Genomic DNA, 24,500 nt, shown 5'->3' on the forward strand with positions numbered 1-24,500 from the left:
GGCTTTGATACAGAAATACACTCTTCCAGGATCTTCCCGGTAGTGCTTGGAATCAGATCTGCCTCACTTCCCCCCCACCAGGAATGTGTAAGGGGGAGAATTCAGAGCCTTCTCCCATAACCCTTTAGAAATAAAACTTTCTATGCGGTCTCTGCTACGCTTAAAGGATCCAAATGATGTCTGGAAGGCACCCCTGTGCTTGTTTGAGTCCCAGAGCAGGGGAGGCTTGGGGCTCGCAGATATTTGCTTCCTGCTCTCCCCAGCACCAGCTTTGTTTTGGTGCCTCCAAGTAACCTCTGACATTTACATATTTACATAAAGTCATCTCAATATAAAAGCACCTCCAGAGGTTCTCCTTCTCTTGGTCACTTCTCGTTTCCTGTCCTCTGTGGTCAGCTCCAGCTAAATGTTTCTTTGAGGGCACGGACAGGAGCATGTAACCTTCTGTTTATCAGAAGCGGAGTGGGAGAGGGGAAGTTAGGAGGAACCAGAGAGGAATTAAAGCTGCAGGCGGCAACTGTGTTACCTCCATCTCCCCTAAACCCACTCAGGCTTGTAAGAGACAAAATCCATTTACAGAACAAGTACAAAAATGGGTTTGAGGCCAGGCAGCAGAAAAAAAAGTTCCAGTTCCCGCCTCTACAATTATCCATGCTCTAAGTGCTGGTTCCCTTTGCAAGACAACTTGTCAGAAAGTATTTCCGTACTGGCATCTATGTCTTCAAGGCATCCAAGTAGCTTGTGTATCTTTTAACAGATCAAAAGGCGAAAGAAAAATGTTCTTGGATCAACACCCAGGAAAATCTTAAACCAGATTTTCCTGGGATATTTCAGGCCAGTCAGTGCCTGTCGCTTTATACTGTGGCATCTTTCTTTTAACATATGGATTAAATGTGATGAATGAAAAGATTAAAAGGTCACAATTCCAGCAGCACTGGTTTGACTTCTATCATCCTCTCAGCTCTTTGGGGCCACTGTTTTGCTTACAGGGAAAACAGAAAGCCTGAGCTTTGCAAGCAGAGGGCAATGACGCTTGTCAGGAATGTCATAAGGGGGACCAGGCTTCGATTCCAAATAGGAATGGAACAAGACAGACATTCCGATTTGACTATTTTCTTGTTAACTATAAAAGAGTTTGAGTTTATAAGACACATAAAATAACAGATATGTAAGTAAGATATTAACTGGCTTTTTAATATTTTAGATGTCTACAGGTTGGTCAAATTATAAATAAAGTTTCATGAGAACACAACCACGCCCACTCGCTTACATGCTGTCTGCAGCTTTGGGCAACAGCTACAAGAGAACTGAGTAGTTACAGCAGTCTCTCTGGCCCACAAATCCTAAAATAATTACCATTTAGCCTTTGCAAAAAAAAAAAAAAAAAAAGTGCCAACCCCATCTATAGGTATTACAGCAGGGGAAAATGAGTTGAAATTACAGCAGGAAAGGTCTGGCCCATCTATGCCAACATCTCTGCCAGGAAAAGGGACAGACTATTAAAACTTTCCTACAGCTGAGAGGGCCTTTGACTCTTTGGCACACAACCAAACACAAACGCGGCTAATTTAAAGAACACCTGGATAGTTTAGGCTGGTGTAATAATCTAAAAGACGGAAAAGAATCTACTTTTCCTGTGGGTCATTCACGCTTATGGCAAAAAAATAAAAATAAGATAAAGGATATATTTTGCTTTTTACTTTTGAAATTGTCTAGTTTGCCAAATGCTTTTCGAGATGACTGGCCAACTGTTGCTCACCGAGAAGTAATGCTGCTCTTTGCAAAGTGCCAATTGAACCGAGTAGGAAGGGTGGTAATGGTGACTCACAAACGGGTTTCCCTAGATGCGCTGGAGTGCTTGCTTTAGCCGTGATGAAATAGGAAGGGCAAGTGCTCCCCCTGCTGCCCAGAGAGGCAATTTAGGCCTGAACTCAATATTCTTTTTCCTCATCAGGGCTCTCGGGTTGAACTGAAATCAATATTCACACAGCCTCTTGAGGGAGTAAAAGAATACCAAACCTTCACAGTTCACGCCCAAGGCGCGGTAGCAACTTGAAATCTCAGTAATTTGTATGACTGGTACGGTAGCAAAGAAGGACCACCAAAATGGAATCACCAGGTTTTCACTTCTCTCCCGTAAGACTCCCTTCCCACTAAAAATAAAAATTAAACTGCAGCCTTCTACAACAGCTCATTGACACAAATTACCTTAACAATGAGCAAAAGAACTTATATCCTCATTTGAAATAGAATACTGACCAAGGGTTTTGTTCAAAATAGGTCGAACCAAGGACTTCCCTGGTGGTCCAGTGGTTAAGACTCCGCGCCCCCAATGCAGGGGGCCCGGGTTCCATCCTTGGTCAGGGAACTAGATCCCACGTGCGGCAATTAAAAGACACCACATGCCCGCAACTAAACATCCCGCATGCTGCAAAGACCGGTCGCAGCCTAATTAATTAATTAAACAACAAGCAAAATAGGTCGAACCCTATGAAATTGCCGATATTCCAGCTGTTTGACCCACAAACAGCCTGAATATAATGACTTCATTGACAATTGACAAAGATACACAGGACAGCCTGACGGTGTGGAGCTGGCAGGCTTCCCTTCTTGACGGGAGGCTGGGGATGCAGGACATAAACCTTCTGGCCTCACAATTTTCCCCAGGGCAGCCTCTGAATTCCTCTGACCAATGAAAGTGGAGGCTAGAATTTTAAAGTACTTTTGCTCATTTAGGCAACTCTGCTTCACGTGATACATAAACATTTTTTAATTAGGTTTTTTTTTTTTTCTTTTTAATGCAAACATCCTAATAAAGGAGCTTCAGGGAAAAGGAGAGTTTTGACATCATGATCTCACATTGCCTCATTCCTTGTTTGCTAAGAGGTGAAGTAAAACCCCTATCGACTGTCACTGACTGCAGGGGGGGCCATGCTATGGAGACCAGGGGTGGTTGAGGTTTGCAGAGATGCAGGCAAGTGCCACAGACCAAGTGTTACGAGGGCAGGGACTTCTGATTTGAAGTGGGAGAATCTGGGAAGCTAAAACATTTTTAAAATTTGAATACTAAGCAAATTAACATGTAGACTTGTTAAGCCACCTGAGTTTTGCAATAAAATCAATGTGAATATGGATTTCATGACCACAATGTCCTAGATAATAAGTACTCCTGTGGGCTCCTTTTTCAGGAGTGTCAGTTACAAGAGTCACAAAAACCGCAAGAGTTATAGGAAGGCTTTGAAGTAAACTAACATTGAACGTAGAAAGGTAGGACAGCAACTCTGTCACACAACAGTCTTAGAACTTAGCAGGACCTTGAAGGCAAATTCCAAGTAGACTTATTTGAACGATCAAGTCAGGAGAAAGTAGGGGTGCCCATATCCTGAGCCGGTCCAATGCTTTGATACATTCCTTAAAGTGTCCATGATGGCTTAAGGCAATGGTCCCCAGGTTAAAAACACAAAGAACCATGGCTTCTGAGTACTTGGATTTGAAGAAACTGTGGCCAAACGCCATCCTCCAGGACAGGAACACTGAACACAGTAAAAGCCTGAATATATCCTTAGCCTATAACATCAAGCCCCCAGGGGATCCCAAGGTGCATCTGAAGGAAGGGAACCACTGGGTCAAAGGGTTTCTCTTGAGTCTAATTATAATTCAATATAAGCTTGGGGATTTTTAACTACAAAAAGAGAAAAAATCATTGTAAGAGCAAAGCAGAAAGTCAATCATCCAGCAGAGTGAGCGAGAGGTAAATAAATATGGTACTTCTTTCAAAGCCATAAAATGGGATCTTAAGACTTAAGAGCCCAAATGATTCATTTTATCTGCAATGATATTATATCCTGAAAGACAAAGAAACTTGGTCACAGTAACACGGAGAATAAAACCCTGCGAATCTTGACTCCTCGTCCTGTGTTCTTTCCCAGGACGAAGCTGACGTGAAATGATTCTTTCATGCTCATTTACCTACAGAAACATGCCATCAAATTCCTTGTGTAGCGAAAGGAACATAGTAAAAATACATTTTAATTGTCGGTAGACACCATAAAAACAGGAAGGATTTTAAAGAAAAATACAAAGAAATTTCTTCCTCTTTAAAACAGATAAATTGGACCCCTCATACTCATTCATGCACTTATTAACCATCAACCGTGTACTTGCTGTGTTAGACACTGTATCCAGACCTCACCTAAGATCCCTCCATAGCCCTGTACTGAAGTCTGGGATATTTTAGCCCCTTCTTAAGATAGCCCATTTCGTGGGACCCAATACTGGGTATTATTGTGCTGTGTTTCCTTATGTGGCTGTCAGTGTTCCACACTTGTGGTTGTAGGTGTACCCTTGTATTTACAGCAGATATGAAGGAGATAATATTTCCAGATGGGCTTTCCAGAGTCACTGCACTTTATAGGCTTACTCATTCAACACATTTGTTGGCAAAGTCCTCAAACTTCAAGGTTCAGAAATTTGACTTTATCAGTCTGGTTGATAGGAGTTAAGGGAATGGAGTCATATAAACCTCATTAACACGAGATCCTGTAACCAAGCAGGACCCTACGGGGCCTTCCTGGGACAGATTCCCCCATGTCTTCCACCTGCCTCTTGTTTGTAGAAAAACGTTAGCATCCTAGGCCTTTCCCAAGTTCCAGAGAATAAACTTAACCAGAGAGTGAGAAAAAACAGAAACAAAAGAAAGCAAGCAAGGCAAAATAATACATTAGCCATTAAAGTCAAGGACCTTTAGTTCCTCCTCAGGGGCTATAGATAATATTCTGAGCCATATCCTTGATCTGTTTTGCAGACACTGAAACCCTCACCGGGTGGAAGAAGTTAACTCCATGTTGACCACAAAAAACAGATCCCAGACCAGTTGGAACCAGAAGGTTGATGATGTTGATTCCTGTGTACCTCACCACCAACCAGTCAGAAGAATGGCCATGAGCTGGTCACTCACCCCACAACCCTCTCCCTCACCCTGTCTTTAAAAAGCTTTCCCTGAAAGCCATCAGGGAATTCGGGTCTTTTGAGCACTAGCTGCCTAGACTCCTTGCTTGGCGCCTGCACTTTCCTTCACCACAACCCAGTGTCAAAAGATTGGCTTTACTGCCCATGGGCAAACGGACCCAAGTTTAGTTCAGTAACAATTCCTGTGCATTTTCTACTTTTTCTTTAAAGAATTTTATTTATTTATTTTATACAGCAGGTTCTTTTTACTTATCCATTTATACTATTAGTGTATATATAGCAATCCCAATCTCCCAATTCATCACACACACCCCCCACTCAGCCATGCTCCCCGCTTCGTGTCCATATGTTTGCTCTCTACATCTGTGTCTCTATTTCTGCCCTGCAAACCGGTTCATCTGTACCATTTTTCTAGGTTCCACATATATGCGTTAATATACGATATTTGTTCTCTTTCTGACTTACTTCACTCTGTATGACAGCCTCTAGATCCATCCACGTCTCTACACATGACCCAATTTTGTTCTTTGTAATATTCCATTGTATATCTGTACCACATCTTCTTTATCCATTCGTCTGTCAATGGGCATTTAGGTTGCTTCCATGTCCTGGCTATTGTAAATAGTGCTGCAATGAACATTGTGGTACATGACTCTTTTTGAATTATGGTTTTCTCAGGGTATATGCCCAGTAGTGGGATTGCTGGGTCATATGGTAATTCTATTTTTGGTTTTTTAAGGAACCTCCATACAGTTCTCCATAGTGGCTGTATCCATTTACATTTCCACCAACAGTGCAAGAGGGTTCCCTTTTCTCCACACCCTCTCCAGCATTTGTTGTTTGTTTGTACATTTTCTGATGATGCCCATTCTAACTGGTGTGAGGTGATACTTCATTGTAGTTTTGATTTGCATTTCTCTAATAATTAGTGATGTAGAGCAGCTTTTCATGTGCTTCTTGGCCACCTGTATGTCTTCTTTGGAGAAATGTCTATTTAGGTCTTCTGCCCATTTTTAGATTGGGTTGTTTGGATTTTTAATATGGAGCTGCATGAGGCTGATTATATATTTTGGAGATTAATCCTTTGTCCATTGATTCATTTGCAAATATTTTCTCCCATTCTGAGGGTTGTCTTTTCATCTTGTTTATGGTTTCCTTTGAGGTGCAAAAGCTTTTAAGTTTCATTAGGTCCCATTTGTTTATTTTTGTTTTTATTTCCATTACTCTAGGAGGTGGGTCAAAAAAGATCTTGCTGTGATTTATGTCAAAGAGTGTTGTTCCTATGTTTTCCTCTAAGGGTTTTATAGTATCCAGTCTTAAATCCATTTTGAGTTTATCTTTGTGTATGGTGTTAGGGAGTGTTCTAATTTCATTCTTTTACATATAGCTCTCCAGTTTTCCCAGCACCACTTATTGAAGCGGCTGTCTTTTCTCCATTGTATACCCTTTCCTCCTTTGTCATAGATTAGTTAACCACAGGTACATGGGTTTATCTCTGGGCTTTCTATCCTGTTCCATTAATATATATTTTGTTTTTCTGCCAGTACCATATTGTCTTGATTGCTGTAGCTTTGTAGTATAGTCTGAATTCAGAGAGTCTGATTCCTCCAGCTCCATTTTATTCCCTCAAGACCACTTTGGCTATTCGGGTTCTTTTGTGTCTCCATACAAATTTTAAGATTTTCTGTTCTAGTTCTGTAAAAAATGCCATTGGTAATTTGATAGGGATTGCATTGAATTTGTAGATTGCTTTGGGTACTATAGTCATTTCACAATGTTGATTCTTCCTATCCAAGAACATGGTATATCTTTCCATCTGTTTGTATCATCTTTAATTTCTTTCATCAGTGTCTTATAGTTTCTGCATACAGGTCTTCTGCCTCCTTAGGTAGGTCTATTCCTAGGTATTTTATTCTTTTTGTTGCAGTGGTAAATGAGAGTGTTACCTTAATTTCTCTTTCTGATTTTTCACCATTAGTGTATAGGAATACAAGAGATTTCTGTGCATTAATTTTGTATCCTGCAACTTTACCAGATTCATTGATTAGTTCTAGTAGGTTCCTGGTGGATATTTAGGATTCTCTATGTATAGTATCATGTCATCCGCAAACAGTGACAGTTTTACTTCTTCTTTCCCAATTTGTATTCCTTTTATTTCTTTTTCTTCTCTGATTGCCGTGGCTAGGACTTCCAAAACTATGTTGAATAATAGTGGCGAGAGTGGACATCCTTGTCTTGTTCCTGATCTTAGAGGAAGTGCTTTCAGTTTTTCATCATTGAGAATGATGTTTGCTGTGGGTTTGTCATATATGGCCTTTATTACGTTGAGGTAGGTTCCCTCTATGCCCACTTTCTGGAGACTTTTTATCATAAATGGGTGTTGAATTTTGTCAAAAGCTTTTTCTGCATCTATTGAGATGATCATATTGTTTTTATTCTTCAATTTGTTAATATGGTGTATCACATTGATTGATTTGCATATATTGAAGAATCCTTTCATTCCTGGGATAAATCGCACTTGATCATGATGCATGATCCTTTCAATGTGTTCTTAGATTCTGTTGCTAATATTTTGTTGAGGATTTTTGCATCTATATTCATCAGTGATATTGGTCTGTAATTTTCATTTTTTATAGTACATTTGTCTGGTTTTGGTATCAGGGTGATGGTGGCCTCATAGAATGAGCTTGGGAGTGGTCCTTCCTCTGCAGTTTTTGGGAAGAGTTTGAGAAGGATCGGTGTTAGCTCTTCTCTAAATGTTTGATAGAATTCACCTGTGAAGCCATCTGGTCCTGGACTTTTGAGTTTTGGAAGATTTTAAATCACAGTTTCAATTTCATTACTTGTGATTGGTCTGTTCATATTTTCTATTTCTTCCTGGTTCAGGAAGTTGGAAAGTTATACCTTTCTAAGAATTTGTCCATGTCTTCCCGGTTGTCCACTTTATTGTCATAGAGTTGCTTGTAGTAGTCTCTTATGATGCTTTGTATTTCTGAGGTGTCTGTTGTAACTTCTCCTTTTTCACTTCTAATTTTTTTTGATTTGAGTCCTCTCCCTCTTTTTCTCGATGAGTCTGGCTAATGGTTTATCAATTTTGTTTGTCTTCTCAAAGAACCAGCTTTTAGTTTTATTGATCTTTGCTATTGTTTTCTTTGTTTCTATTTCATTTATTTCTGCTCTGATCTTCATGATTTCTTTCCTTCTACTAACTTTGGGTTTTGTTTGTTCTTCTTTCTCTAGTTCCTTCAGGACTATTTATTTGAGATTTTTCTTGTTTCTTGAGGTAGGCTTGTATTGCTATAAATTTCCCTCCTAAAACTGTTTTTGCTGCATCCCATAGGTTTTGGATCATCGTGTTTTTGTTGTCATTTGTCTCTGGGTAGTTTTTGATTTCCTCTTTGATTTCTTCAGTGATCTCTTTGTTATTTAGTAACATATTCTTTAGCCTCCATGTGTTTGTGTTTTTTACATTTTTTCCCCTGTAATTGATATCTAGTCTCATAACATTGTGGTCAGAAAAGATGCTTGATATGATTTCAATTTTCTTAAATTTACTGAGGCTTGATTTGTGACCCAAGATGTGATCTATCCTGGAGAATGTTCTGTGCACACTAGAGAAGAAGGTGTAATCTGCTGTTTTTGGATGGAATGTCCTATAAATATCAATTAAATCTATCTGCTCTGTTGTGTCATTTAAAGCTTGTGTTTCCTTATTAATTTCCTGTTTGGATGATCTGTCCATTGGTGTAAGTGAGGTGTCATAAAGTCCCCCACTATTATTGTGTTATTGTCTATTTCCTCTTTTATAGCTGTTAGCTGTTGCCTTATATATTGAAGTGCTTCTATGTTGGGTGCATATATATTTATAATTGTTATATCTTCTTCTTGGATTGATCCCTTGACCATTATGTAGTGTCCTTCCTTGTCTCTTGTAACATTCTTTATTTTAAAGTTTACTTTATCTGATATGAGTATTGCTACTCCAGCTTTCTTTTGATTTCCATTTGCATGGAAAATCTTTTTCCATTCCCTCACTTTCAGTCTGTATGTGTCCCTAGGTCTGAAGTGGGTCTCTTTTAGACAGCATATACATGGGTCTTGTTTTTGTATCCATTCAGCGAGGCTGTGTCTTTTGGTTGGAGCATTTAATCCATTCATGTTTAAGGTAATTATTGATATGTATGTCCCTATTACCATTTTCTTAATTGTTATGGGTTTGTTTTTGCACATCCTTTTCTTCTCTTGTGTTTCCCACTGAGAGAAGTTCTTTTAGCATTTGTTGTAGAGCTGGTTTGGTGGTGCTGAATTCTCTTAGCTTTTGCTTGTCTACAAAGCTTTTGATTTCTCCATCGAATCTGAACTTATTCATTTTCAGTGGAAGTGGTGTTGGTGTTGGTGCTTTCCCATTATCCGTTGCACCTTTGTCTCATGATCAATGTGCCAACAAACTAAACTAGATATCAGAAAATTGTTTGGTGATCATGGAATAAAGGCAAAGGCTGTGAATAGCCTCGAAAGGCATTTTTCTAGGGAGTGTGAAAGTTGCTCCAGTACCAAGTACCACTCTGTTGTGATGAGAATACCATCTCTCCCAGATGGCATCTGTTGCACAATATACTGTTGTGTGTTCCATGCCCCACCTATTTTCCACTTTCGCCAGATGCTTCCATGTACATCCACCTGCAAGCCCTAAGCTAGCCTCTCTGCCTAGGCTGTGAATCCCCGAGGGGAGAAGAGGCTTACTCATATTTGTACCTGGATGACACTAAGTCTCGTAATTTCTAGTGACCAGAGGGGCAGATGGAAGGATAGGTGAACTGGGTGGATGCATAAATGAAAAGAAATTCCAGTTGCTCAGGCTCTGCCTGGGTTTCCAGAGTCTAAGCTCCTGACCCCATTTGGGAGATGTTAAGGGTCTCACTCTGAATCATTACTAATTTGTTCTTTAGCTTTTATTTAATTTCTTTGCATTCAAAACTGGGTGTGTCTGTTACCACTGATACTACTTTCCTCCTCTCAAATAATGATTATAAAGAAAAATATACATTTGAAAAGGTAGTATATTATCTATTCTGTTAATTTAAAGTCAGTATTTATCAAGGGGGAGATGGTTGGGGGAGGGATGGAGTGGGAGGTTGGGGTTAGCAGATATAAGCTATTATATACAGAATGGATAAACAACAAGGTCCTACTGTATAGCACAGGGAACTATATTCAATGTCCTATGATAAACCATAATGGAAAAGAATATTTAAAAAAATAATGTATAACTGAATCGCTTTGCTGTACAGCAGAAATTAACACAACATTGTAAATCAAATATAATTCAATAAAAAAAAAGAATTGGGAAAAAATAAAATCAGTATTTATAATGTGTATTCTATAAATCTCTTTTTAACTATATAGGGGATCACTCTACAAAGTTCAATGGCTTCCCATATTACACAGAGTAAAAGCCAGAGTCTTTGCAAGACAAAGCCGTCTGCACTGCATTGTCATTTACCTCTGACCTCCTTTCCTACCACTCTCCCTTCCATCCTTCAGCACCAGCTCTGGGTCACCCGCTGCTCCACCCACTCTCACACCTCTGGACCTTTGCCCTTGGAAGGTCCCTCACCCCATTCAACTATCACTTCCAGTGAAGCCAGTCCTAATTACTCTATACACAAATGCACCGTCCCCAACACCAACCCTAAATCCAGGCCCCTTCATTTGTCTCCATAGCATGGACCATCCTCTGACATGCTCTCTTCACCTCTGGCCCCCTCCTCTGAATTTAATTTCCATGAGGGTAGAAACTTAGGGGTTTACTTTTTCTGTTTTTTTTTGGGGGGGTGCTTACTGCTGTATCCCCAGTGCCTACAACAAGGTCTGGCACACACTTAAAGTATTTATAAATATTGTGAATAAATGAATGAATGAATGAGTGAATGAATGTGTAGAACATCAAATATCCTACAAGACTCATACTAAACAATAGCAGTCCCTGGTCTCCCCACTCCTGAATCTTCCTCTCCAAAATCATTTAACTATTTCTGGTATTAACCTGTACATTTCTAAAGAACATGCTTGTACTGCTGTTTCTTGATTATGCAACTTAAGATATTAGAGACCCAAATTCCTATTGTGGAAGATGATACAGGATTCTTATACAACCCGAGACCCCCAGTCCCCACTTCTTCACCTTCCTAGTAGAATTATATCACATTGCCTTATAATTTACTTATATGACTCTTGTCTATATCCCTCTAGATGCAATGATACAATTGGATGTATCAATACAATTGATTGATACAATACAATCCCTCTAGATACAATTCTAGCTAGAATGAGGCTCCATAAACAGAAGTTTGTGTCTGTTTTGCTCGCTGAAGTATCCTTATGACCTAGAACAATGTCACACTCGTAGTAGGCACTGAATAAATATTTGTGGAATAAATGAATTCATTCTCAGCTTTACAGTATGTGACTTGCCCACAAGTCACTCATTACTGCATTCTCAGGATGCACTGGCTGTCCCCCACGTCCCTTCAGGTTGCCTGGCTGGTTGGACACTGCACTGGCATGTGGCCACCACCAGATAACATCTAATAACTCCCTTTCATCCAGTTGTACTTGGGAATCTCTCCTCTATATCCTGAACTTTTCATTAACACTTACACTGACTGATTTATAATTACTGACATTAATCAGCTTCTCCAACTAGGCTACAGCCTCCTTGGCATCATGGAGTGTCTTGGTCATCTCTGAGCCCCGTTGTCTTTCACAGCATCAGACCTATTGTAATAGATTCTCAAGAAGTTCTGAATGAAGGACACACAGTCCTGCTTGCCACTTTGAAGCAAGAGAGAAACAACTTCCTGTCCCAGGGGAGCCCTTATGACAAGACACTCTCACTATTTACAGAAATAAAGTGAGGATCAACTGATTTTCCTCTCACTGTACACTTCCCAGGGCTAACTAATGCCAGGTCATTTCATTCACTTCATTTTTCAACCATTTCGCTTCTTTCTATTCCTTTTTCTTGCTCAAGTCTCCATCAAAAATAAAAATAAAATTTGGGCTTCCCTGGTGGTGCAGTGGTTAAGAATCCACCTGCCAATGCAGGGGACACAGGTTCAAGCCCTGGTCCGGGAAGATCCCACATGCCGTGGAGCAACTAAGTCCGTGTGCCGCAGCTACTGAGCCTGCACTCTAGAACCCGCGAGCCACAACTACTGAAGCCCGCATGTCTAGAGCCCATGCTCCACAACAAGAGAAACCACCACAATGAAAAGCTGGCACACTGCAACAAAGGGTAGCCCCCGCTCGCCACAACTAGAGAAAGCCCACACGCGGCAACAAGGACCCAATGCAGCCATAAATAAATAAAAGTTAAAAAATAAAAATAAATTTCAACTAAGAGTTAAATCAGTCAGAGTACCATGGCTTCTTTCAAAGTTAGAAATGTTGGCTTTACGAAGTGTCTGATTCAACGTTAAGCTCTGTAGGCATGGCGGCATTTGTGGATTTGGACCTGTGGGAGGGTTCCGACCTGAAGGCGCTCACCTGGGCTATTCAGTTGTTGCCATCAATCGTGTTGTTGAATTTAAGGAAAAGAAACAGGAAATTGAAAAGCCAGTAGCTGCTTCTGAACTCTTTACAACTTTGCCAATTGTACAGGGAAAATCAAAACCAATTAAGATTTTAACTAGACTGACAATTATTGTTTCAGATCCATCTCACTGCAATGTTTTGAGAGCAACTTCTTCAAGAGTCCAGCTGTATGATATCGTTGCAGTTTTCTGAAGACAGAAAAACCTTTTCATACTGCTTGTACACATTTAGATGTGGATCTAGTCTGCATAACCGTAACAGAGAAGCTACCATTTTATTTCAAAAGACCCCCTATTAAAGTGGCAATTGAGTGAGGTGTGGGCTTTGAACTTGTCTATAGCCCCCCTGTCAAAGACTCCACAATGAGAAGGTACACAGTTTCCAACGCCCTCAATTTGATGCAGGTCTGCAAAGGAAAGAATGTAATTATATCTAGTGCTGCTGAAAGGCCTTTAGAAATAAGAGGCCCATACGATGTGGCAAACTTACAGTTGCTGTTTGGGCTGTTGGAAAGTGACACCAAGACTGCAGCGTCCACCAACTGCCAAGCGGTGCTTCTGCATGGAGGGAGAAACTAGAAAAACTGCTTTTGGAATTATTTTCACGGTGAAGAAATCTCGGACATCAGAAGTAGGTGATGAAAAAAATAATAAATAAATAAAAGAAGTAGATGATGATTCTCTTCCAGCCTGCAAGAAAGCCAAGTGTGAGGACTGAAACGAGTCCCCCTTCTCTGTCAACATTCCCTTCTGCCATCTGAGAATCCATCAGCCACAACAGAACTGGAACCTCCTTACGATTCACTATTTTCACTTGGAGCTAGATATCAGTAGTCTGTAAAAGCAGTCTTATATTTAAGCCATTAAAATAATAAAACCTGAGAGATCAAGATGGCGAAGTAGAAGGACGTGCTCTCACTCCCTCTTGCGAGAGCACCGGAATCACAACTAACTGCCGAGTAGTCATCGACAGGAAGACACTGGAACTCACCAAGGAGGATACCCCACATCCAGAGACAGAGGAGAAGCCACAGTGAGACGGCAGGAGGGGCGCAATCACAATAGAATCAAATCCCATAACTGCCGGGTGGGTGACTCACAAACTGGAGAACGCTTATACCACAGAAGTCCACCCACTGGAGTGAAGGTGGCCCCACATCAGGCTTCCCAACCCAGGGGTACAGCAATGGGAGGAGGAATTCCTAGAGAACCAGACTTTGAAGGCTAGCGGGATTTGATTGCAGGACTTCGACAGGACTGGGGGAAACAGAGACTCCACTCTTGGAGGGCACACACAAAGTAGTGTGTGCGTCGGGACCCAGAGGAAGGAGCAGTGACCCCATAGGACTGAACCAGGCCTACCTGCTGGTGTTGGAGGGTCTCCCACAGAGGCAGGGGGTGGCTGTGGCTCACCAAGAGGACAAGGACACTGGCAGCAGAAGTTCTGGGAAGGACTCCTTGGCGTGAGCCCTCCCAGAGTCTGCCATTAGCCCCACCAAAGACCCCGGGTAGGCTCCAGTGTTGAGTCGCCTCAGGTCAAACAACCAACAGGGAGGGAACCCAGCCCCAACCGTCAGCAGACAAGTGGATTAAAGTTTTACTGAGCTCTGCCCACCAGAGCAACAGCCAGATCTACCCACCACCAGTCCCTCCCATCAGGAAACTTGCACAAGCCTCTTAGATAGCCACATCCACCAGAGGGCAGACAGCAGAAGCAAGAACTACAATCCTGCAGCCTGTGGAACAAAAACCACATTGACAGAAAGATAGACAAGATGAAAAGGCAGAGGGCTATGTACCAGATGAAGGAACAAGACAAAACCCCAGAAAAACAACTAAAGTGGAGATAGGCAACCTTCCAGAAAAAGAATTCAGAATAATGATAGTGAAGATGATCCAGGACCTTGGAAAAAGAATGGAGGCATAGATAGAGAAGATGCAAATGTTTAACGAAGACCTAGAAGAATTAAATAACAAACAGAGATGAACAACACAATAACTGAAATGAAAACTACACTAGAAGGAAGCAATAGCAGAATAACTGAGGCAGAAGAACGGATAAGTGACCTGGAAGACAGAATGGTGGAATTCACTGCTGCGGAACAGAATAAAGAAAAAAGAATGAAAAGAAATGAAGACAGCCTAAGAGACCTCTGGGACAACATTAAACACAACAACATTTGCATTATAGGGGTCCCATAAGGAGAAGAGACAGAGAAAGGACCCGAGAAAATGTTTGAAGAGATTATAGTCGAAAACATCCCTATCATGGGAAAGTCCAGGAAGCACAGAGAGTCCCATACAGGATAAACCCAAGGAGAAACACGCCGAGACACATAGTAATCAAATTGGCAAAAATTAAAGACAAAAATTATTGAAAGCAACGAAGGGAAAATGACAAATAATATACAAGGGAACTCCCATAAGGTTAACAGCTGATTTCTCAGCAGAAACTCTATGAGCCAGAAGGGGGTGGCACAATATACTTAAAGAGATGAAAGGGAAGAACCTACAGCCAAGATTACTCTACCCGGGAAGGATCTCATTCAGTTTCGACGGAGAAATCAAAAGCTTTGCAGACAAGCAAAAGCTAAGAGAATTCAACACCAACAAAACCAGCTCTACAACAAATGCTAAAGGAACTTCTCTAAGTGGGAAACACAAGAGAAGAAAAGGATGTACAAAAAAAACCCCATAACAATTAGAAAAATGGTAATAGGAACATACGTATCAATAATTACCTTAAATGGGAATGGATTAAATGCTCCAACCAAAGGACACAGGCTCACTGAATGGATACAAAAACAAGACTCATATATATGCTGTCTAAAAGAGACCCAGTTCAGGGCTTCTCTGGTGGCGCAGTGGTTGAGAGTCCGCCTGCCGATGCAGGGGACACGGGTTCGTGCCCCGGTCTGGGAAGATCCCACATGCCGCGGAGTGGCTGGGCCCGTGAGCCATGGCCGCTGAGCCTGCGTGTCCGGAGCCTGTGATCCGCAACGGGAGAGGCCACAACAGTGAGAGGCCCGCGTACAGCAAAAAAAAAAAAAAAAAAAAGCACAGCATAAAAGTCAGTAACTCAATATTCTTTCATTCAGTCACAGGATCTTAAAATGTTATTCAAAGCAAAAAAGAAAGATATCGTCTGCCAAGCAATCAGTAAACTGCCCAGAATGGAAGGTTTTTTTGCCGCACCTGGCAGCTTGCAGGATCTTAGTTCCCCACCAGGGATTGAACCCGGTCCCAGCAGTGAAAGCACCTAGTCCTAATCACTGGACCGCCAGGGAATTCCAGTGAAAGGTCTGTCTTTAAGAGACAGAACTCAGGAGGAAAATCCTGCAAACAGACCGGGAAACTAACCAATCTGACATGAGAAGATGAGCACATGTTTTACTTAATAAAAATCTAGAGATTTACAAATGCCATATAAATAATAATCCGCATTTTGAATATTCTCTAAACTCTACAGAAATGGAAGATGTAATTCTTTTGAACAGTCACCCAAGTTGTAGTCGTATTCCTCTGTGCCTCTACTTACGTAACCATTTTGCCAACAAGCCCATCTTATACATTCCCACCTTCCTGTATTTTTACAGCTGTCAAAGGAATTCACTTTCACTTCTAAAAACTCTAAAATAGAGGCTTAATTATTTAGCTTAGCCTTCCCTCCCCCCACAAAAAGAAGCCACTGAAGAAGGAATATTTCTCTTTTCAACTTCTGAAGTTGCTCCCCATTCATAATTGGATTCAGAATAAATCTCGGTCAAAGCATACCAGTAAATTAGAGCAAAGTCATTTTCAAATGAAATGAATTTTAAATGACACATTCAAATACATTAAGGATTAAGTCCTTTCAAGTGAAATAACTCTAAGTGTGCAAGAATGAGGTTTGGATTCACCCTGTCTCAGGGGGCTGCTACTTGTGAGTGACTAATAATTTACACCCATAATGTCAAGTTGCTGGGTGGGAAGCGCAAGTTTAACCAGTACTTCATAAGATCTCCGGAGATGTGGTTACATGTCAAAAAGTATAACTAGGGCTTCCCTGGTGGCGCAGTGGTTGAGAGTCCGCCTGCCGATGCAGGGGACACGGGTTCATGCCCTGGTCCGGGAGGATCCCACATGCCGCGGAGCGGCTGGGCCCATGAGCCATGGCCGCTGAGCCTGCGCGTCCAGAGCCTCTGCTCCGCAGCGGGAGAGGCCACAGCAGTGAGAGGCCCGCGTACCGCAAAAAAAAAAAAAAAAGTATAACTAAAAACACATTTGCCTGTAGGTTCCCAAGATTTCATTTGTGATGCCATTTCTGATAAACCATGAAGAGTAGATCACTGGGTCTCAGGCTGTACACCGAGAAATGAAATTCAAAGAGAAAGCTTTTTTGAAAAGGAAAGAGCTAAAATTCCTGGTTGATGCTCAGGGCAGAAACCCAGTCTGATGATTTGGGGGTCAGAGCGACCCTCTGTCCTTTTTGTTTTCACTGTGTTGTGTATAGAAGGCACTGCAGACCCAGATCCTGTCTTGGCCATCTCCTGGCTGTGTGGCCTTGAATAAGTCACTTAACATCCTCACCCGCCGATTGCTCTTCTGTAAAATGGGATAAACTTTAAGAAGTTGCCACAAAGGTTAAAAATAATGTCTGTAGTTCAACTGCCCAATGTCTAGAACATATTAAGTACACAATAACTACTAATGATTCAAACAAGGACAAGATCAGAAAAAAACGCTTGTAACGCCAGTGATAGTTTAAAGGAATCCTTGGTAAAAATCTCCGTATAATGCTGGGGCCCCTGGCATTTCCACTTAACAAGTTTCCATTGTCTCAAGAAATGGAACAAATGGATGGATCATGGCCCCTCTCTTCAAGCTGAGTCTGCATTGGACTGCTGCTTCCTCTCTATATCTATTGTGAATGAGAATATGTAAATTCTGCAAATTTCTTGCTTAAAAACCCCTTTATTTAGACATCCCACTTGCTTGCTCTTTGTGAAGTGTATAAGTTAGGAGAAAATATGTCCCTTGGCCTATCTCCCTTCTATGAAAAGGTAAAAGGAAGTTGTAGTTGGATTTCACTCTGAGTTCATCATTCCTGTTCCTAGGAAAGTGATAAAAAAAAAAAAAAAGGGTCACAAGATCCTCCCATTTGCCAGAACTGATACTCTAGAGGTCTGACATGGGCTTCAAGTGCAACCTCTCTGCCTTTGCCCCCAAATCACCAGTGGGCACAGCTGGCTCCAGCTGTTCACAGGACTATTCACAGAATGGAAGAACCTCACCTTCAGGGAGGCTGGAGTCAGAGCAGATAATATCTGGATATTTGGGGGTTAAGGGGTTGAGGATACGAGCACTGATACAATTTCCATAAACAAAAAGATCAATTGTTTTTTGATACACTAGCAAAGTTGGCGGTAGAGTAATGAACTACCAGGCAAGGCTCCTGATTTCATGGAGTTTACTAGGAAGGTCAAACTTCATGTAAAGGAAGACCTGCTGGAAATACTATCATATTCTACTCAAAAATAGCATTTTTCAATATTTAAGAGGTCTTTTTCTGAATCAGAAAAAGAGAAACCAGGCTTCCCTGGTGGCGCAGTGGTTGGGAGTCCACCTGCCGATGCAGGGGACACGGGTTCGTGCCCCGGTCCGGAAGGATCTCGCATGCCGCGGAGCGGCTGGGCCCGTGAGCCATGGCCGCTGAACCTGCGTGTCCGGAGCCTGTGCTCCGCAATGGGAGAGGCCACAACAGTGAGAGGCCCGCGTACCGCAAAAAAAAAAAAAAAAGAAAAAAGAAAAAGAGAAACCATGCAACAACCTAATGACAAGACTTTCAAATCTTTGAAAATTTAAATTCCAGTATCAATCTGGAAAATGTGTTTGTTCCCCACCTTCCACCAGTGCGTTTCACAACAGTTTCTGAAACGATATTCTGCCAGAAGATACACTACATCATGATCAGATGGTTTATATTGAGTTTTATAAAGGAAACAGGTAGGAAATATGAGTGAACTTTAGGAAGCTTAAGACTTAGGAAGAAATATTCATTACTTTATCCATTCAGCAGTCACTCTTTGTTTTCCTTCTGTGCATAAGACGCTGGGCAGTGCCGAGAATACAAGCAATGGAATAATTTGGAGACGAAAAATTCCTTATGACAACCTATGTGTACTCCACCCAGATTTCTTCTTTCTGTCACAAATATGGAATGGGAACAATTATTCAATCAGTTCTATACCAATGAATCGTCAGTGTGCATTAACCATTTTCTTGTTGAGCTGGCCAAAAAAGGTTGGGGGGAGGGGAGACATATCTTGAATGGAGAGAGTGAACTTTTCAACGGCAACACCCATTCGGTGACCTATAAAAGGTTAGCCTTCCTGTCTTGCTGACACCGCACCATCCCTGGCTGTGGGTCTCTCGAGAAGCACCATGTCACTCTCCGCGCACACCTCTGGGATGCCCCAGTGGCTGTCCTCCCAAAGTGGGACACTGGGCAGAGCCAGGGGCATTTCTGCCTCAAGCATTGGAAGCAGCTACGGGGGAAGTGCCTTCGGCTTTGGAGGCAGCTATGGGGGAGGCTTTTCAGCTGCTTCCATGTTTGCTTCTAGTTCTGGCTTTGGTGGTGGCTCTGGAAGCTCCTTTGCGGGAGGACTGGGCGCTGGTTATGGAGGAGCCAGGGGAGGTGGCTTTGGGAGCCTGGGGATTGGGTTTGGGGGAAGCCCAGGAGGGGGCTCTCTAGGGATTCTCTCTGGCAACGATGGAGGCCTTCTTTCTGGATCAGAAAAGGAAACTATGCAAAATCTTAATGACAGATTGGCTTCCTACCTGGATAAGGTTCGAGCTCTAGAAGAGGCTAACGCTGACCTAGAAAACAAAATTCGAGAATGGTACGAAATACGAGGATCTGGAGACCCACCGAATGATTATAGTAAATATCATCTGTTGATTGAAGACCTCAGGAATAAGGTAACAAAATGGCTTTTTAGAGGGCCTTTGGGAATTATTTTTTACTTTTCTCTTTTGCTATTTCAATATTTTACAGTCATAAATCACCTAAAACTTAGATATCTTTCCAGTCAACTGTATTTGGAATAATTTCTCATCTTAAGATATTTAGTTTCATTTTATCATTTACCATAAAGTGATTGTTTTTTACACTACCGTTTCTGGGGGAAATGTATGTTTCTTAATTTTTAAATAATATTCTCTATACATACTTTCTTTTAAAAGTTAACTGCCTTAAACCCTTAATAAAATAGCATTGCAACATCACCTAAAATTTTCCTGTCAAAGATATATTTGCAAAACACTATCTTGTATGACCTCACTTTGTGTGTCTTCCCCTGTTTGGCCAGATCATTTCTGACAGCACCGCAAACGCACAGCTGCTCTTGCAGATCGACAATGCGAGACTGGCTGCCGAAGACTTCAGAATGAAGTGAGTAGAATAAAAGAAAGACTAATGATGACTGACATGCCCCAGGATCTCTTCTTTTTCTCTATTTTCCCGCCTTCACTGATGGCAAATATTTCCAACCTTCTGCAGTTCACATGCTCCATACGTTTAATGTTTTGGTAAATTCACATTGGGCATTCTATCAGAAAGTAACGAGATTCAAACACAATTCACATTACACGTCCTTAGTTATAAAGTACTTAAACCCAAGGCTATGGATTTTCATATTCGACATTTGTTATTGACTCATGTTGCGACATGATAATTCCACCAGCGTCCTAAACCTCAGTCTTCCATGCATCAAAATGAATTAATAATGTTTTTGCCTGGGTGTTAAATGAAGTGACCTTTTTCCCGATGACACATACAACTAAAATATTAACCAGGCATTTATTTTTAGATTGCCTCCTCCTTTCCCATACACCACCCTCAGACATAAGGAGAGAATACTAATGTCCTTTTTGCTCTGCAGAATTTCCTCACAGGATGTTGCAGTGGTGATGATCCTGAACCTTAGTACGAGTCACTAAAGAAGTATCACTGTTTTAAATTAAACCGTGAATAAAGGTTAAGCAAGATGACTAATTATTATCTAATTTTCAACCGCTTTTAGGATTCCATCAGAAACTCCACCTAGAGAGGGGCTGCTACTTACTGTTCATAGCCAAGGCAGCCAGCCAGAGGGGAAGAGGTAGCCTGGGATGCGGTGCTACTGCTGGTAGAAAAGTATCACTTCCTAATTTTTTCACTTCTCTCCCACTGAGTAGCAACCTGTCATTTAAAAAAAGGAACAGAAAAAGTTAGAAAAGCAAAAACAGTCTCATGCATTACAATGCTGCTAAATTTATATGCAAAACAGCCCTGAAGATCGCAGGGGGCTTATTCAAATGGGTGTGTTGATTCCCTGGACTGCTTTGTACTTGGTTTTCAGATACGAAAATGAGCTGGCCCTGTGCCAGAACGTGGAGGCCGACATCAACGGCTTGCGCAAGGTGCTGGACGAGATGACCCTGGCCAGAGCCGACCTGGAGACGCAGATCGAGACCCTGAATGAGGAGCTGGCCTACCGGAAGAAGAATCACGAAGAGGTGAGCCAGAAAACACAGTTCTCTAAGCTGCTTTTTTCTACCAGACTCAAAAATTACAATTTCAAATTTATAAACCTGGAGTTAGAAGAGATATGCACGATACACTATCTCCCTGTTAAGATGACCATTTGTTTTGAAGTTGTGGTGGTGGTTTCTGTTAAAGTTTAACACGTGAGAGGCACTTTTTGTCATTTTCATCATTTGGTAAGGACAATCAGAATTTTAATTGTCCTGATTTAGTGATTTCTTAAAATATAGTATTTTTATTCATTAGCTAGGGAAAAAAGGTTAAAAGGCTGACTTTGCGCTATCTAGTGAAAAACATTCTGGAAGGATTGAAGAATTAATCTTTTTCTCATAGAAAATAAAAGGAGATACTTATCAAGAAAAAGATATAGTATTTTTAAAGTTCAAAAATAAAAGTCTACCAATAATACAGACTGTTATATATGTTAGAGAAACGAATTATACTCAGTGTAATACACACATGGAACTCTGATACACCACAATGTATATAAGTAATCACGCATGACCCTGGCACTAGACTCCTAAAGAGCTTTCCACTGTAAAGCAATGACTATGGTACAGACAGTGGGCAAGCCCAGGGACCGTCTGCAGCCCTCCGTTTGGCAGCTGTAGTTGAAAACCCCGGGTACCTTTCCACCAGGCCTTCCCTTCTTGTAAAGGTTGTGGAGCCCCAAGAAGCGGGGCCAACTCATCCATCAGGCATGGTAGGCACAGCACCCGGGACCCGTGGTGAGTTTAGGGGCCCGTGAAAGTGTCTTAAGTTCTTTCAAAATCAGAATAAAAATACGAATTTTAGGTTAAAAATGTTTGAATATATTATATTGACAGGTTTGTCTTTATACCAACTATGTTTTGTGGAGGAAGAGGCCCACGAAAGTGACAATGGGCCCCTGCGCCCCTCTCTCTCTCGCTGTCCCCAGGAGCTCCAAAGCTTCCGGGCCGGCGGCCCAGGCCAGGTCAGCGTAGAAATGGACGCTGCCCCCGGAGTGGACCTCACGAGCCTCCTTAACGACATGCGGGGGCAGTATGAAGCCATAGCCCAGCAGAATCGGGAGGATGCGGAAGCCTGGTTCGTTGAAAAGGTACCACTAACAAAGACAAAAGGCGTTGATACACTTGCATTAAAGACCGGGGAGAGGCGCAGGGCTGGCTCACGTCCCCTCCCCCCTCTTTGCTGTGGCAGAGCGCCGAGCTCAGGAAGGAGATCAGCAGCAACACCGAGGAGCTTCAGTCCAGCAAGAGCGTGGTCACCGACCTGCGGCGCGTGCTTCAAACCCTGGAGATCGAGCTCCAGTCCCAGCTCGCCACGGTACGGCGCGCGCCAAAAGCCGCGGCTTCCTTTCGCCTTGCAAAGGAAATGTTGCATCCAAATTAGTAAGGCCATTGGCTGCCTTCCGCATTTCGGTCCCCTCCATTGTTACGTCTGTGCCATTTCCCTCCCCCGTGCAGAAGAAATCCCTGGACGACTCGCTGGCCGAAACCGAGGGCGACTACTGCAGCCAGCTGTCCCAGGTGCAGCAGCTCATCGGCAACGTGGAGGAGCAGCTGCGGCAAGTGCGCTGCGACGCCGAGCACCAGAGCGCCGACTACCAGCTGTTGCTGAACATCAAGGCCCATCTGGAGCTGGAGATCGAGACCTACCGCCGCCTGCTGGACGGAGAAGCCCAAGGGTGAATAGATAACCGAGGCTGAAAATAACCTCAATGGCTGACGGCCCGTGGACACTGATGCAGTTTGGGGGCAATAGAAGTGGGAAGGGTTCTTTAGCTGACAGAAAATAGCACATCTAGTAAAGACATGCCTTAGATTTGTTAAATGCTCTACATTTTGCAAAGTGTGGTCACCCGTTATCTTCCCTGATAAAAGTTAATAAAACGCTGGGATGAACAATGGCGTCGCAGACAGAGGCATCCTGCCGATGAGTATTAGAAAAATCCACCGTCAGAGTCCTGATGTTAATGCCCCGATGCTGAGAATGACATCAAACCACAGCCACGCAATCACCTCAGACCTACTGTAGCGAACTTTCCAAAAGTAATAACAGCCTGGACTAGTGGGAAGAATTCAGGACTGGAAATCAGGAAACCAGGTCTTCCATTAGTTGCCAGTTTGCTTCACTTTAAGAGCCCATTTTAGGCAGGGTTTGAAAGCAAAGGTACACTGCACCAGCTGATTGCTCTCAGGGTGCATCATTCAATCATTCTTAATCAAGAAATGTATAATACTTTCTCCAGTTGGCCATTTTTTAAGCTCAAATAGCAAATTCCTTATTCCCTCTCCTTCCAGAAAGCATCAGGTGATATCAGCTCCCTTGTTTCCTTTACAGTGACTGTTTGGATGAAAGTTCCTCTGTGACAGCCTCCAACTCTCAAGCCCCGTCAACTGATTCCTCCAAAGGTATGCAGATTCCCTAAGAAGCACTTGCAATAAGTCAGAATCACATCTGTTAATGACTAAAACTGTAAGATCTCATTGAATATTGCGGCGTTATTACTAATTTAAACTTAAAGTATATTTGTATTCAGAGCAAAGAAAAAATATTTATGCGTTCCTGCAGAAAAATGAGTAGGCTGTTCTGTGGTAAAACTTTTGGCAAGCTCAGGAAGGAAAAAAAAATCTACAAAGTATTATGAGAATCATAAACACTTTTTAAATTTTATTAAATAAAATGCATTTCGTTTAGAATGCAAAAGTCACCTTTGAAAGTTTAAATTTGATGGACTGTATCAGTCAATACCTAATTTAGAAGCTTAAGTTAAACAACCAATTTTAGATGAGTATTTGAAACACTAACTTTTGCCCTCTTTGTTCCATTTTTATCTTTAGACCCTACCAGAGCCCGAAAAATCAAGACAATTGTGCAGGAAGTGGTGAATGGTGAGGTGGTCTCCTCCCAAGTTCAGGAAATCGAAGAAATAATATAAAATCTCACAAGATCTGCCCCATGATTGTTTCCTTAGGAACAAGAAATTTACAAGTAGAAATTATTCCTTTTAGAGTAAGATGATACATTAGTTCAATCTCGATTTCTGTTTGTTTGATTTTCTTTGGATTCCCTATTCACTTTGAGCCTTTTTTGGCCTTCTGAAACAAAATTTAATTACAAAGAATTGTGGAAATGTTGGTCTTTATAACAAATCAAAATTGCCTCACATCTTTCTGGACCTAGAGTAGTCTTAATAAACTTTCTTCTAGTGACCTGGAACATATTTTTAATCACCGGACTTTGATCAAGTAGCATGTTTTTAAAAAGTTAATCTTAATAAAAGATGAATGGTAATAATGTGAAGTGTGTACCTCCTTGACTCCAACAATAGTGTCAAGGGCGTAGAGAGAGGTTTGTGAAATACTGGTTATTAGTATTAGATAAAC

The 24,500-nt window shown here is 41.8% G+C and overlaps 1 protein-coding gene across 1 annotated transcript; it reads left to right on the forward strand.

The window, feature by feature from the left end:
• The first annotated feature begins 18,986 nt into the window (after positions 1 to 18,986).
• Positions 18,987 to 24,052, forward strand: LOC136138736 (keratin, type I cytoskeletal 12-like). Its single transcript, XM_065897561.1, has 8 exons — positions 18,987 to 19,523; positions 19,913 to 19,995; positions 20,945 to 21,101; positions 22,049 to 22,210; positions 22,312 to 22,437; positions 22,578 to 22,798; positions 23,455 to 23,525; positions 23,955 to 24,052. The coding sequence occupies exons 1-8, from the start codon at positions 18,987 to 18,989 to the stop codon at positions 24,050 to 24,052; spliced, it is 1,455 nt and encodes a 484-aa protein (XP_065753633.1).
• Positions 24,053 to 24,500: the final 448 nt, after the last annotated feature.

Source organism: Phocoena phocoena, chromosome 19, assembly GCF_963924675.1.
Source record: "Phocoena phocoena chromosome 19, mPhoPho1.1, whole genome shotgun sequence".
NCBI lineage: Eukaryota > Metazoa > Chordata > Mammalia > Artiodactyla > Phocoenidae > Phocoena > Phocoena phocoena.